Below are 14496 nucleotides of genomic sequence, written 5' to 3' on the forward strand. Positions count from 1 at the left end.
TTCTAAGACTAATCCATCTATTTATGCTCTACATCCCACTGTCTTCTGAGTCTTAAATGAACTTGCTCTCATATTCTTTTGATTCCTTTCATTAAATAGCAAACATTTTTTTTTAAACAGAAGTTTTATTCAAAGCATTGGTACCAGCTTTCAAGGGAATAAACATATAAAGACATTAATTCCCTACATTAAAGGAGCTTAAAATCTACTAAAGGTGGCAATAAATGTAATCAGTTACATATAATATGGATTGAAATATGATAAATGCAAAAGAAAGGTATAAACAGGATATAAAGAACTCATTGGGAGAATTTACTTCTAGTCAGGGACGGGAGGTAGGGAAGGAAGAATCAGAAAATGTTTCAGGAGAAAAGCAGTATTTTAGATGGACTTTAAAGGTTGGTAGTATTTTAGTAGGCAGGAATGAAGATAAAAGTGTTTCAGGAATGGGTATATATGAGCAAAGGATAAAACCTTCTCTCCCCCAAATTACCAATGGTTTCTAAATTGGTAAACCTAATGGTCTTTTCTCAAATCTTATTCAATCAGAGCTCTCTGCTATAGGTGGGAGGAAATGCACCACATCCTTCTTCCTGAAACTTTCTCTTCCACTTGTCTTCCATGCCAGTTTCCTCTTGGTTTTCCTTATTTCTGAGATGGATCACTATTCTCCTCTTATCATTAAGTGTATATGTCCTTAGCCTTCTTCTCAGTCAGCAAATAAGCATTTATTAAACATTTATTAAGTGCTTATTATGCACTGTATTAAGTGTTGGGGACGTGAAGAGAGGCAAAACACAGTCCCTGCCCTCAAGGACCTCACAATCTAAAGGAGGAGACAATATGAAGACACACACACATATGTACATCCATATGCACACCTTCATGCACCACATGTATAAGTATACATACATACATACCCTATACCCCATATCCAGGATAAATAGGAAATAATCAACAGAGGATTTGGAAAAGACTTCCTGTGAAATATAGGACTTTGGATAAAGCTTGAAGGAAGTCAGGAGTTGAAGATGAAAAAAGAGATTCCATTTATCCAGTCCTAAACTCTTCTCTTTACACTTTGTTGTCCTTTGCTGATCTCATCAATTCCCATGGGTTCTTATAAAGAAATCTAGATATTCAGTCCTAATTTCCCTTCAGTTCTACATCTCCCAACAGATATTTCATTGGCATCTATGACTCCATATGTTCAAAACAGAAATAATATTTTTCAAACAAACATCCTTTTCCTAACTTTTTTTTTTCTCTTACAGATTCCACTATCCTTCCAGGTACCAGAGTTCACAATCTTAGAATTATCCTCTATCCTACATTCTCATTTTACTTCCTTCCTATCCAGTGATGCTTTTCTTTTAATTATTTTTTTAAATAAGAAATTTTGTTGATTCTTTTTGCTTTTACATCACAATCATTTCCTCCAGTATCCCTATGCTGAAACCTTATGACAAAGAAAAAATATTTAAGTGAAGCTATAGAATATGGTGAAATCTCCTTCTCTTTCTCTTTCATGAGGGAATCAGCATATTGATCTGTTCTCCAGAACAATATTTTTAAAAATTATTATTATTATTATTGTTATAGTCTTATTCCACAGGAACAAGAACTCCAGGGTTATCTTCAGTAGCTCTTTGAGCCTATGGAGTTCATCCAAAGTTATTGACTGCATTTCTGTGAAGCTGCTGTTGCTGAGACTGCCCCCTCCTTTCCCTCCTTTCTCTCCCCCAGCTCCATGAAGCTTTGTAGCATCCCATCCATGCCTTTTTTTCAAATTTTTCAGTTTTTCAATTACTCAAGTGTTTGGCTTCCTTTTAATGAATTTCTCACTGATTGATGTACTTGTGTACTGGTCTCTTAGTACTGTCAATTTTGTCTCCGTTCATACAAATCTTCCCAAGTTTCTCTAAATTTCTCACATTCATAATTCATTATTTCATTAAGTCATTCAATATTTCATTAGATTAACATATCACAATTTTTTTCCTAGCTTTTTCCCAATTGAAAGGCATATGATTTTTTGGCTTTTTTTTTTTTTAATTACAAAGAATGCTACTATGAAACTGGATCATTGTTTCTGTCAAATTTCCTTGAAGTAGAAGGACTGCTGAGTTAAGAGTTATCACTATACAAAGATTTGAAAAACAAAAACAGAAAAGGTGGTTCAACAAAATCAACTAACATATCAATCTTGTCTGAATATTTCTGGATATACATTTGGAATTATGGAAGAAAATTTAATTGTGAATATGCTTGTACCTCTAGATTTATAAGCCCAAGACTTATACTTTCAATCCATCACAGTCATACATTGGAATGGTTACACACTAAAGTTTGTCATCATTTTTAAGTATTCTACTTTTTCGATAAAGAATTCTGAAATTCTATTCTCTGGACTTAATTTTCTATCCTTCTACTTCTTTGTGTCTTGCTCCTCCCAAATATATCCTTTAGCTTTGCTGTAATTTCCAGAGTCTCATTCATTCCAAGCCAACAACCTTGCTCTGGTTTCACTTTCCTCCCTGGCCCATTTGTGACTGCCATAGTCAATGAGTTTAACTATAAAATAACTTCTATTCTTGAATTGTTGCCAAACTATGACCCAGGATTACTCTATCAACTTCCTCTGCTTCTTCTCACAATCTACCGAGCAGTGCTTAAGAAAAAAAAAAAAAAAATCACACAATCATGGACTGTTTCCTACAAATTTATGTAATCTAATCTCAACTGAGCCTTCAAAGCAGCAAAGCTTTCTTTTTATTCTTTCCTAATTTTCTTTAAAAAAATGTTCTCCAAATAGCCATCTCCCTCTCCCAAAGAGCCATTTCATCTAACAAAGAATATTTTAAAAGAACAAAAGAAAAAAGGAAGCAAAACTGTCAATACACTGGGAAAAAAAAACTGGCGATATACATAAAGCTCTATACCAATGAACCTTCCATTTCTGCAAAGGAGTGGAAAATATTTTTTTACATCTCTTCTTTGAGGTCATATTTGTTTTTTGTAACTCTGCAACATTAATTTTTTAATTGTTTTGTAGTTGCTCTTTTCATTTACATTGCTGTAGTCACATATAATTTTTTTTGGTTTGTTTATTATCAGTTCATTACTTACATCAAATATAACTAAATCTTCTCATTATTTTTTATTTTAACTTTTAATTTACAAAACATATGCATGGGTAATTTTTTAACCCTGATCCCTGCAAAACCTTCTGTTCCAAATTTTTCCCTCCTTCCCCCGACCCCCTTCCCTAGATGGCAGGTAGTCCCATGCATGTTAAAATATAAGTTAAGTCCAATATATGTATATAAATCCATACAGTTATCTTGCTGCACAAGAAAAATTGGATGTAGAAATGAAAAAAAAATCTGAGGAGAACAAAAATGCAAGCAAACAACAACAACAGAAAGAGCGAAAAGGCTACGTTGTGATCCACACTCAGTTTCCACAATCCTCTCCCTGGGTATAGCTGGTTCTCTTCATTATTGAACAATTGGAACTGGTTTGAATCATCTCATTGTTGAAGAGAGCCATGTTCATCAGATTTGATCATCATATAATCTTGCTGTTGCCGTGTATAATGATCTCCTGGTTCTGCGCATTTCACTCAGCATCAGTTCATGTAAGTCTCTCCAGAACTTTCTGAAATCATCCTTCTGATCATTTCTTACAAAACAATAATATTCCATAATATTTATATATCATAACTTATTCAGCCATTCTCTAACTAATGGGCATTCACTCAGTTTCCATGTTCTTGCCACTACAAAAAGGGCTGCCACAAATATTCTTGCACATACAGATCCTTTTCCCTGTTTTAAGATCTCTTTGGAATATAAGCCCAGTAGTAACAGTGCTGGATCAAAGGATATGCATAATATAATAACCCTTTGGGCATAGTTCCAAACTGCTCTCCAAAATGGTTGGATCCATTCACAGTTCCACCAATAATGCATCAGCATCCCAGCTTTCCCACATCCCCTCCAACATTCCTCATCTTTTCCTGACATCTTAGCCAATCTAAGAGGCGTGTAGTGGTATCTCAGACTTGTCTTAATTTGTATTTCTCTGATCAATAGTGCAAATCTTCTCATTCTTAAAATAAAAACCTTTACTTGGCCTAATCAACACTATAAAAGATGTATCTGGAAATTTTTGTCTGCCATGCTGTTTGCTATCAATGTACTGCATACAACCCCCTATTCTCTTTCTCCTCTCTGCTTTCCACTTTTTACCTTAGGGATAGTAAACAGGTCAATACATTGCTTCTAGATAAAAGTAAAGATAAACTTGGTTATGGATCCACTTCACCATTCCTGTGATTCCTCAGACCAGACCTTACACATACAGACTCTTCTCAAAAGAATATAATCTTGAAGGCAGGAATGTACTCACTTCTGTATATATACCTTTGGTATCTAGGATAAATATTTGGTATCTAGAAAGCATTTAATAGAAAGAACTAGGTGACCCAGTAGATAAGAGTGCAGGGCCTGAAGTCAGGATGACTCATAGTCTTGAGTTCAAATCTAGCCTCATATACTCACTTGATGTATGATCCTGGGCAAGTCACTTAACTTTGCCTCAGTTGCTTCATTTGTAAAAAGAACTGAAGAAGATACAAGCAAACCATTTCAATATCTTTGCTAAGAAAATACCACATGGGGCCACAAAAAGTAGGGATTTGTGCATCTCACATTTCTTCTGAGCTATTGCATTCTACTTTGCTCATAAATCATAGAACCTTCTTCGCTGTAGGCAGGCCATGCTGGATGATCCTGTGCTAGCGTTTCCTATGTCTCACAACTGATTCCAAAGTCCCTGGTGTCAAATGAATCAATATCAAATATGGTTGAGGTTTTATCCAGGAAATAAAAATAATAAGATATGTTACTATCAATTTTTCCATTGTACTCTAATAACCTTGCAACCTTTTTATCTGATTATATTGCTGAAATCTGCTCTCTGTGTTGTCTTTATTAGAATATCAGCTCTCATTAGAATATGAGAAAATGAGCTTTATTAGAATATAAGACAAGGACTGTCTTACTCTTCTATTTGTATCTACCCTATACAATTGTTATCTTTTCTGCTTGTTTCTATACCTGTATAGAAAGAGACCTTTATATACATATATATATATATATATATATACACACACATATATATATAATTATTTTTCTCACATTTAAATAGATGTATGTGTATATATTTATAAGTTTATATATCTATTTTTTCATTAATATATCTATATACGTTAGATATGATGAGGGAAAAAGGGAGATACATATCAACATATATCTATATACTTTTCATTAATCAAAAAAAAATTCAGACTTAAATATATTCAGATACAATCATGGTTCTAATTACAAACGATGCTAATCAGCAATATGGTAGCATTATTCTCATGACATACTAGCCAGCTTCCTGGAAACCAAAGTCTTTGGATCCCAGGGGGAATATGTTCATAAAACTGAAAGTTACAGGAACTGAGGGAAAAGCATTATAGGAGTGGTAACTTAAACTCAAAAACAAAAGTGACCAAGCTTGGACATAGATACCTGCCCCATTATGTGGATGCATCTACTATTCTCAATTTCTATTCTTGTGTATATTTTCCTACTTTTAGAGGTATTAGAATAGGAAGGAGATAGAAGATCCTCGGGAATAGTCTGTGATATTTGGCAGATATAAGAGGAGATCAAACTAGGTCTCCAAACAGTTGCTTAGTTATCAGACAATTATCTAAACCAGGAAGAGCCAACAGATAAAGAAAATTACAGACTAATCTCCCTAATGAATATTGATGCAAAAATTTCAAATAAAATATGTGCAAAGAAATTACAGTGACTTATCAACAGGACAAAACACTGGTGAAGTAGGATTTATACCATGGAATGCAGGGCTAGTTCAATATCAGAAAATCCATTACTATAATCATCTATCTCAATAACAACAGAAACCATATGATAATCTCATTAGATGCAGAAAAAGCTTTCCTATTCCTATTAAAAAACACTAGAAAGCATAGGGATAAAGGGAGCTTTCCTTAAAATAATAAGCAGTATCTATCTAAAACCAACATATTTATAATGGAGAAAAGTTGAACACATTCCCAATAAGATCTGGGCTGAAACAGGGATGCCCATTATCACCACTATTATTCAACATTGTACTAGAAATGATGGCTTTAACAAAAAGAAAAATAAATTAAAGGAATTATACTAGACAATGAGGAAATAAAACTATCACTCTTTGTAGATGATATGATGATATACTTACAGAATCCTAGAAAATCATTCAAAAATCTAATTAAAACAATTAACAGCTTTTTAGCAAAGCTGTTAAATATAAAATAAATCTACACAAATCATCAGCATTTCTATATATTACTGACAAAGCCCATCAGCAAGAGATAGAAAGAGAAATTCTATTTAAAATAACTGTAGACAAAATAAAATGTTCAGATGTCTACCTGCCAATATAAACCCAGGAATTATAGGAACACAATTACGAAATACTTCCCACACAAATAAAGTCAGGTCTAAACAACTAGAAAAATATCATGGGTAGGCTGGGCTAATAAAATAAAAATGACAATTCTGCCTAAATTGGGCAGTGTCATATCAAACTGTCAAAAATTATTTTTAGAACTAGCAAAAATAATAACAAAATTCATTCAGAAGAACAAAAGATCAAGAATATCAAGGGAATTAATGAAAAAAAATACAAAATATGGTAGCTTAGCACTACCAGACCTATAATCATATTATAAAGCAGCAATCATCAAAACCATTTGGTACTGGCTAAGAAATAAAGCAGTGGATCAGTGGAATAGATTAGATATACATGACACAATAATCAAGGCCTATAGTAATCTAGTATTTGATAAACCCCCAAATTCCAGCCTTTGGGCTAAGAATTCACTCTTTAACAAAAATTGCTTGGAAAACTGGAAAATAATATGTCAGAATCTCAACATAGATCTACATCTCATACCTCATACAAAAATAAAATTAAAATGGATATATGATTTGGGCATAAAGGATGATACCATAAACAAATTAGGAGAGTAAGGGATAATTTAACATAAAGTAAAAAGAATTAGCAAACATTATGAAAGGCAAAATGGACAACTTACATTACATTAAGTTAAAAAGATTTTGCACAAAGCCAACAGAAACAAAATTAAAAGTGAAGTACAAAACTGGAAAAAAAAATCTTTACATCCAGTGTTTCTGATAAAGATCTCATTTCTAAAATATAAGAACTGTGTCAAATTTACAAGAATACAAGTCATTCCCTAATTGATAAATGACCAAAGGATATAAATAGACAATTTTCAGATAAAGAAATTAAAGACATCTATAGTCATATGAAAAAATGTTCTAAGTCACTATTGATTAGAGAAATGTAAATTAAAATTTTAAGGTACCATCTCAAAACTCTCAGATTGGCTGAGACAGCAGGAAAAGATTATGATAAATGTTGGAGGGAATGTGGGAAAAACTGGGACCTTAATGCATTGTTGGTGGAGTTGTGAAATGATCCAACCAAAAGCAATTTGAAACAATGCCCAAAGGGCTATAAAACTGTGCATAGCCTTTGATCCAGCAGTTTCTATTGAGTCTGTATCCCAAGGAAATCATAAAGGAGGGAAAAGGATCCACATGTACAAAAATGTTTGTAGTAGCTCCTTTTGTGGTAGCAAACAATTGGAAAAGGAGTAGATGCCCATCAATTTGTAATGGCTGAATAAGTTGTGTTATATGAAGGCAATGGAATATTATTTTTCTAAAAAAATGATGAACAAGCTGATTTAAGAAAAGCCTGTAAAGATTTACATGATCTATGATGATGAACGAAACAATTAGAACCAGGAATACATTGTACACAGTAACGGCAAGAATGTGAGATGATATAACCAAAGAACAAAATGCATGTATGAAATTTGCTACACTAACTTTCTGACATTAATTTTGGCTATTCAAAGACATTTATTATTTTTTACTTCTCTTCCAAGTTGCAAAGTAAATAAGTTCTAGATAACTATTTCACTTAGGAATATAATATGTAATTATGACATATAGTTAGGAAATGAGTGTCAGTTCTAAGTAGTTCCTGAAACCTTCAAATGCCACTTTCATTGCCTTTGACATTAGAAAGGTAAATCCATGTAGTCAACCTAGTGGAGTAATTTATTCAGGTAAAAGTAAAAAAATACAGTAATATGCATAAATAGAAATAAACTATTTATCATATAACTAGGAAGGTTTTCACTGATAAACTATTTCTTATTTAGCTAGGAAGGTTTTCACTTCAGTTCCCTTGTCAATGAACTTGTCTATCACACATACTAATTATTTCTTTAGGGAAAGAATGAAATGAAAATAAGCAGCAGCAAAGTCTATTAAGGTTATTGCTTCTCTTGTGAAGTGAAATTAATTTCTTTAATATATTCTTATTTACAAAGGTTCTTATCCATCAATGTTTAGTTGAATCTTTATTATGACAGCCTAACATTATGATTAGAAACAATAAAAATTTAAAACTAGCCTCATAGACTTAGAAAATGATAGAATAGCTTTTTTCTTCAAACCCAATATCCCGAAAAGAAAGAATTTGTCAGATATAAAGGAAATGACAAAGTAGCATGATTTAATGGATAGGAAGCTCCTGATCTCCAAACCTCATTCAAGTCCTCGTTCAAGGTCACCTCAGACAAGTCCACACTGGCTGTGTGACCCTGGATAAATTAGGATTCTAAGCAGCTATCTCTAAGTTGGAGAGAAAGTGTCAACTTGTTTTGGCAAAAGAAAAAATTTGATAAACCTGAGTACTAGTAAAATAATAGTTTTAGTCTCTATTTCTAAAGATTACTTAAAATTGAAAGAAGATAAGAAGACAGTACCCCATTCCAAAGTAAAACAAGCAGATAAACAGGAATATGAGACTACTTAAAACACAAAACTTCCACCACTTTGCATGTTTATCCCTGTATCCCTTCTCCAATTTTGGCCCTTGTCCCTCTGCTGTGTCATAGACTTCAGAATCTTACAGTCAAGACTCAAAAGTCATTTTTTGAGTTTTAATTGGAGAGAGTGCAAAGAATCACACCTGAATCCTTAACCAAAATTTTAAAAAGTAAAATCTTGGGAAGAAAACTGGCCCCTGGGTTTCTAATCCTCTTTCCTTAGCAAACAGAAGCTTCCCCCCCCTCCCCACCCCAATCCTCATAAACTCTCAAGCCTCTCCAAAATAGGAACTGTGCAAGAGAAATAAAGCAATTCCAGTACCTGCAAAGTCTAGGAAACCAATAACCCAAATAAGATAAAAATTCAATGAACAGGAGAGAAGGCTAATCTCTAACTCTTTATACACTCCCTCACATATTCCTCCACACCCTCAGTCCCTACCACTATCACACTCTCAGAAGCAGAACTGCACAACCTGAACCACATACTTTTAACAGAACTTAACTCTACACCCCAAACTATCCTCCTCCCAGTGCTTCAAAGACCTCAAATTAGGAAATTTCTCAGGCTGTAAATCTTTACAGGCTTTTCTTAAATCAGCTTGTTCATCATTTTTTATAGAAAAATAATATTCCATTGCCTTCATATAACACAACTTATTCAGCCATTACAAATTGATGGGCATCTCCTCATTTTCAATTTTTTGCTACCACAAAAGGAGCTACTACAAACATTTTTGTACATGTGGATCCTTTTCCCTCCTTTATGATTTCCTTGGGATACAGACTCAGTAGAAACTGCTGGATCAAAAGCTGTAATAAGTAATAATGCTCTATGCTATTACAGAGCTTAGCCAGGGCTAAGAAACAGGTATCTGGAGCACATTTTGTGTATGTATGTGTATGTGTTTGGGGAGGGGGGAAGTGATGACTGCAAAACCCTAAGTCTGAAGGAAAGTATTCCAGTCTAGGGCCAATGCTGTCTACTCCTTAATGGGGCAGAAAGCTAGGTTTTGAGCTACAGCTTCCAAGGTCATCAAAAGGGAGTCAGAAAATTAGTAAAAGGGGAAAATAATAATAATAATAGCAGCTAATATTTACATAGTGCTTACTCTGTTCTCAGTGCTTTACAATTATTTCTTTTAATCTTTATAACAGCCCTGGGAGATATTATCGCTAATTAACAGGTGAGGGAATTGGGATAAATAGGGATCAAGTGCCTTGCCCAGAATCACACAATTTGTACATGTGTGAGGAAGAATTTGAACTCAGGTCCTCCTGGACTTCAAGCCTAGTGCAAAAATATAACCCCCAAAAAGATATTACTAAATATCTCAGGAGGAAGAAAATTCAGTTCAATTTAGAGCATAAACAAAGAAAACCAATAATAGAGGACACACCCACTTCCGGATCTGAAAAAAGAGTTTAGGCATCTAAAGCAAGGAAAATCAAAACCTGACAAGGCAGAAGACCCTGTAGATGCCCAAAAGATCACAGCAAGATGTTCCTGAATGGATTAAAAGAGAAGAAAAAGAATTGTGAATGCAGAATATATGGCCTACATGGAAAATATAATTGACAAAACAAAGATATAATTGACAAAATAGAAAATTTCTCACCAAAGGAAAGAGAGGACAAATAATTGAGAATTCAAGTTCCTGGAAGAGAAAGACAATCTGACAAAAAAGAAGTAAAAACTAATAACATTAAAAGGAAACACAAATAAAATATATTGATCTCAAAAACAGGATGCATAGAGGCAACTTAAAGATTAAAGGTCTCCTAGAAGAATATGGTAAGTCAAAAAATAATAATCTGAACATCCCAATGTAAGAAATATAGAAGAAAACATCCAGAACCTCTGAGCAACAAAAATAACATTCCAAACAAGATAATCTATAGATTTTCTCTCAGAAAAAAATAAAACAAAAACTTATGCTATTAGCTTCAAAACAATAGTTCCACTTACAACAAATTCTGGAAGCAACCAAGAGAAAAATCTTCAATTATAAAGGAAAACAAATTTGAATAACATAAGAATATTCTGGATTCACCAGAAATTTCAGGAAGGAATGGAATATGTACAAAAAGCAAAGGAATTCAAGATGACTTACCCTACAAATCTCAGCCTGACCAGAAATAACAAAGAGGTATTCTAAATATTCCTAAGAATAAATATGATGTGATATAACAAAAGATACCAATAACATGTTTTTTTTTTAATTATTAATCTTTCAAAAGGTACTGCTGCAGTACTTGAATCAATCTGTTCAGTCATCAGATTAGCAAGATTTCAAGTATAACCAAAGTGTCTGAGAAACATTAAAAAAAAATTAAAGGAAGAGTTAAGTAGCAAAAGTAGAAGGGTCCTCAGAAGGCCTCCAAAAAATCATTGGGCTTATAAGAGAAAGTGAAGAAATTTAATATGATAAATATTGAAGAAAAATAATTGTAGAGATCAAATACCAAAAAAAAATGCAATGAGCAACAAGAAATATTTGACAGAATCAAGATAGCAAAATTGGTAGAACATCTGAAATCATTTCAAAACAAAGGAATTAACTTTGAAGAAAGAAGGTGTTAAAGTAATCTGAGAAGTATTGGTGGTACACCAAAAGAGAAAAATATGCTTCTATCTTTTTCTTTATTGTCCAGTGAAACAAAATTTCATAAATAATATGCTTCAGGAAATCATATAAGAAAATTGCCTATAAGTTGGGGGGAAAGGCAATCAAAATCATATTAACAGAATGTATGGGATAGCAAAGAAGAACTGTAAGCAGATCTAATGAAAATATATATGATTCAAATATCAAAGCTTCATAGAAACACAAGTCTAAAGCAGGAAGGAAACTTAGAGGCTATTGAGTCAAACTTCCTTACTTTACAAATGAGAAAACTTAGATCCAGAATTAAATGACTTGTCCAAGGTAAAAAACTATGATATTAATTTAAAATTCAACTATGAAAGCTAATTTTAATTTATGCTATTAGAGCCAGAATAATCTTGACTGCTAGCATTATATAGCCTCCTCTAATGTATTTGCAATATACCCATTCCATTTACATTATTTTGAAAGAATCCTGGCATTTTAATTTTTGGTAATTACTTTCTTTAGCTGGTTGAAAGTAAACACATTTATGACCTTGATTGTTATTTATCTCAATCTCTAAAAAGAAATTCATCATCTGTAACAATAAAGGTTGATAAATAAATCATTACAGCTCCCAGGGATTTACAGTAAATCAAATTTATGAAGATTCACTAACCTCTGGAGGGAAACAGGTTTGTTTTGGTTTGAAAAAAATGCCTATATTCTCAATAAGTAGTACTAACTGATAGATTACCTCGATCACTTTTGCTAATTCAATGCAGCATTATTTGGAGATGACAAGTAAACAAAGGGGTAGATAATAATGTAAAACATATCACTGAGAGTGGCAAGGTTTTAAAGAGAAATGAGAAACCAATTATTTTCCTAACATTCCTTAATTATTCATTCAATGGTAGTGGTAGTGTCAGTGAATCTGATATAATTCTCTGGTTATCTTGAATAACTTATGAAATTCAAGGCATTTAATAAAAATTTTCCTAAATATAATTCAAGTCTAAGTCTATTACCAGGATAATCAAGAAACCCCTTCACAATCATCAGGCACTTAGTATGGATTTGTTTTCAACTGCATATTCACATTTTTTTGTTTATTATATACTTACCAAAAAATATTCAACCCATTAAAAACTGGCAGAGGTAGAAGTTAATATTTAGAAATAAACTTAGTCATGCATACAGAAAACAGACCTTGGAAGAGGTTTAACCAAAGTAGAAAAGACTCCCACCTCCACCAGAAAAATATGTCCCTGATCAATGGGCAACTCTTACTCTGTCATTGATAGGGTTGGTTTTCCAGGACACTTCTGTCAACAGTAAATTACTAATGAATTTAAGTCTAAGATGAAGACATAAAACCTGATATGTTACTTTCTGAAGGGAATTTCCCTCCATTAGGAAAAGGGTACTCTCCCCAAGTGTAACTACATAAACAACAGAGTAACTCCTAGATATATAAAAATAGTGAAGTAAAGTCTTACTGGTCGGACATCACCACAGGAATTGGTAAACTGTCGAGCCAAGCCAAAATCCAGCATATAACATTTTCTACAAGTACTAGGAAAACGGCCCATGGCAAAATTCGACTAGGAAAAAAAATAAGAAAAACAGACTTATATTATGCTTAGCCATCATACTTTGTGTTCATTTAAAAATTTCCAGTTTTAATTATAAACCATAGACTTCTTAAATACAATAAACTAATTATAGAATATTGGATATATGACATTTTGGAGACCATTTTATCCAATCCTTCCAATTTACAAATTGGTAGAGTCAGAGAAATTACATAGCAAGACAATAATAGCAAACCTAGAGCTGAGATTCAGACAGATGTACTGGTAAATGTTTAACACAAGATACTCTTTAAGTTTAATCTGCAATATTAATATTTTCTCCATCATTTTCTTAATTTTAGATAATATCGAGAAAACAATAAATCCTACTTTAAAGTCTAAACAAATAAGAAAATTATTAAATCAAAGTCCCACTTTTGTAAATCTAAACCATAAAGAAAACAATACATCAAATCCTGTATTACAGTGTGTGTCAGTTTTTGAGATATATATTTAATCACGTTGAAAATTTAATAAATAGCTCTCAAGGTAGCATGAGGTGGTTCCAACATAACCATGAATTCAAGAGTTCGAATCTTAGACCTATGGTTATTCTACTATTACTGTTGATATTTTATTAAATAGTAACAATTTCACCCTATTTATGTCCAGTTAAATTACATAATATGAGATTATTTGTATTTTGCACTTACTATTTAAACATTTTCATTTAAATATTAAGAAATTTCATTTAGTAAATGAATTTAAATTAAAAAAAAATTACCAATTACACATTTCTACCATTTTTTATTTTGCAAAGTTTTACAGTCATTTTATCTTGCAAATTATATAGTCATAAACTGCATAATATTTAAAAGTAAAAATCTAAAGTCACTCATTGCAAGATAGGAATCCAAATCTTTTGCCAGTCTAGTTTATTCTATACCATTGTTTTAATATAGCCCCAAAACTGTGTGAGCTCTATTGTTTGGAGGGGGACAAATCTGAAGGAAATGGGGATTATAAAATAATATCCAAATACCCCAAAATATCCAAAGACATCTCATAGAGTCTCCCATTAAAGTTCCTATTGCTAGAATGACTAATTTGGGGGGGGGGGAAATTAGAACATGTAGTACTAATTCCAAAAGGATATCCCAAGACAAATTTAGGAAAACTATACTATATACTATACTATATCCCTTCATTTAAAAAGAATATCAGTATTCAATGACCCTAAACTCAAGCATTCACATTTGATTTGTAGAGCTCAAAAGACATATGTAAGAATAGAACTCTGTAAAGACAATAACCATGTGGCAGAGAAATAATA

The 14496-nt window shown here is 32.6% G+C and overlaps 1 protein-coding gene across 4 annotated transcripts in view; it reads right to left on the minus strand.

Annotated features, from left to right (window-relative positions):
• TTBK2 (tau tubulin kinase 2) overlaps positions 1-14496 on the minus strand; it is a 249379-nt gene that overhangs the window by 112839 nt on the left and 122044 nt on the right. For all 4 annotated transcript variants that reach the window (XM_074289397.1, XM_074289396.1, XM_074289395.1 and 1 more), the window contains one exon: positions 13089-13193. In XM_074289397.1, coding sequence (XP_074145498.1) covers positions 13089-13193 — 105 coding nt within the window. The remainder of the gene's footprint in view (positions 1-13088; positions 13194-14496) is intronic.

This window comes from Sminthopsis crassicaudata, chromosome 2 (assembly GCF_048593235.1).
Source record: "Sminthopsis crassicaudata isolate SCR6 chromosome 2, ASM4859323v1, whole genome shotgun sequence".
Taxonomy (NCBI): Eukaryota; Metazoa; Chordata; class Mammalia; order Dasyuromorphia; family Dasyuridae; genus Sminthopsis; species Sminthopsis crassicaudata.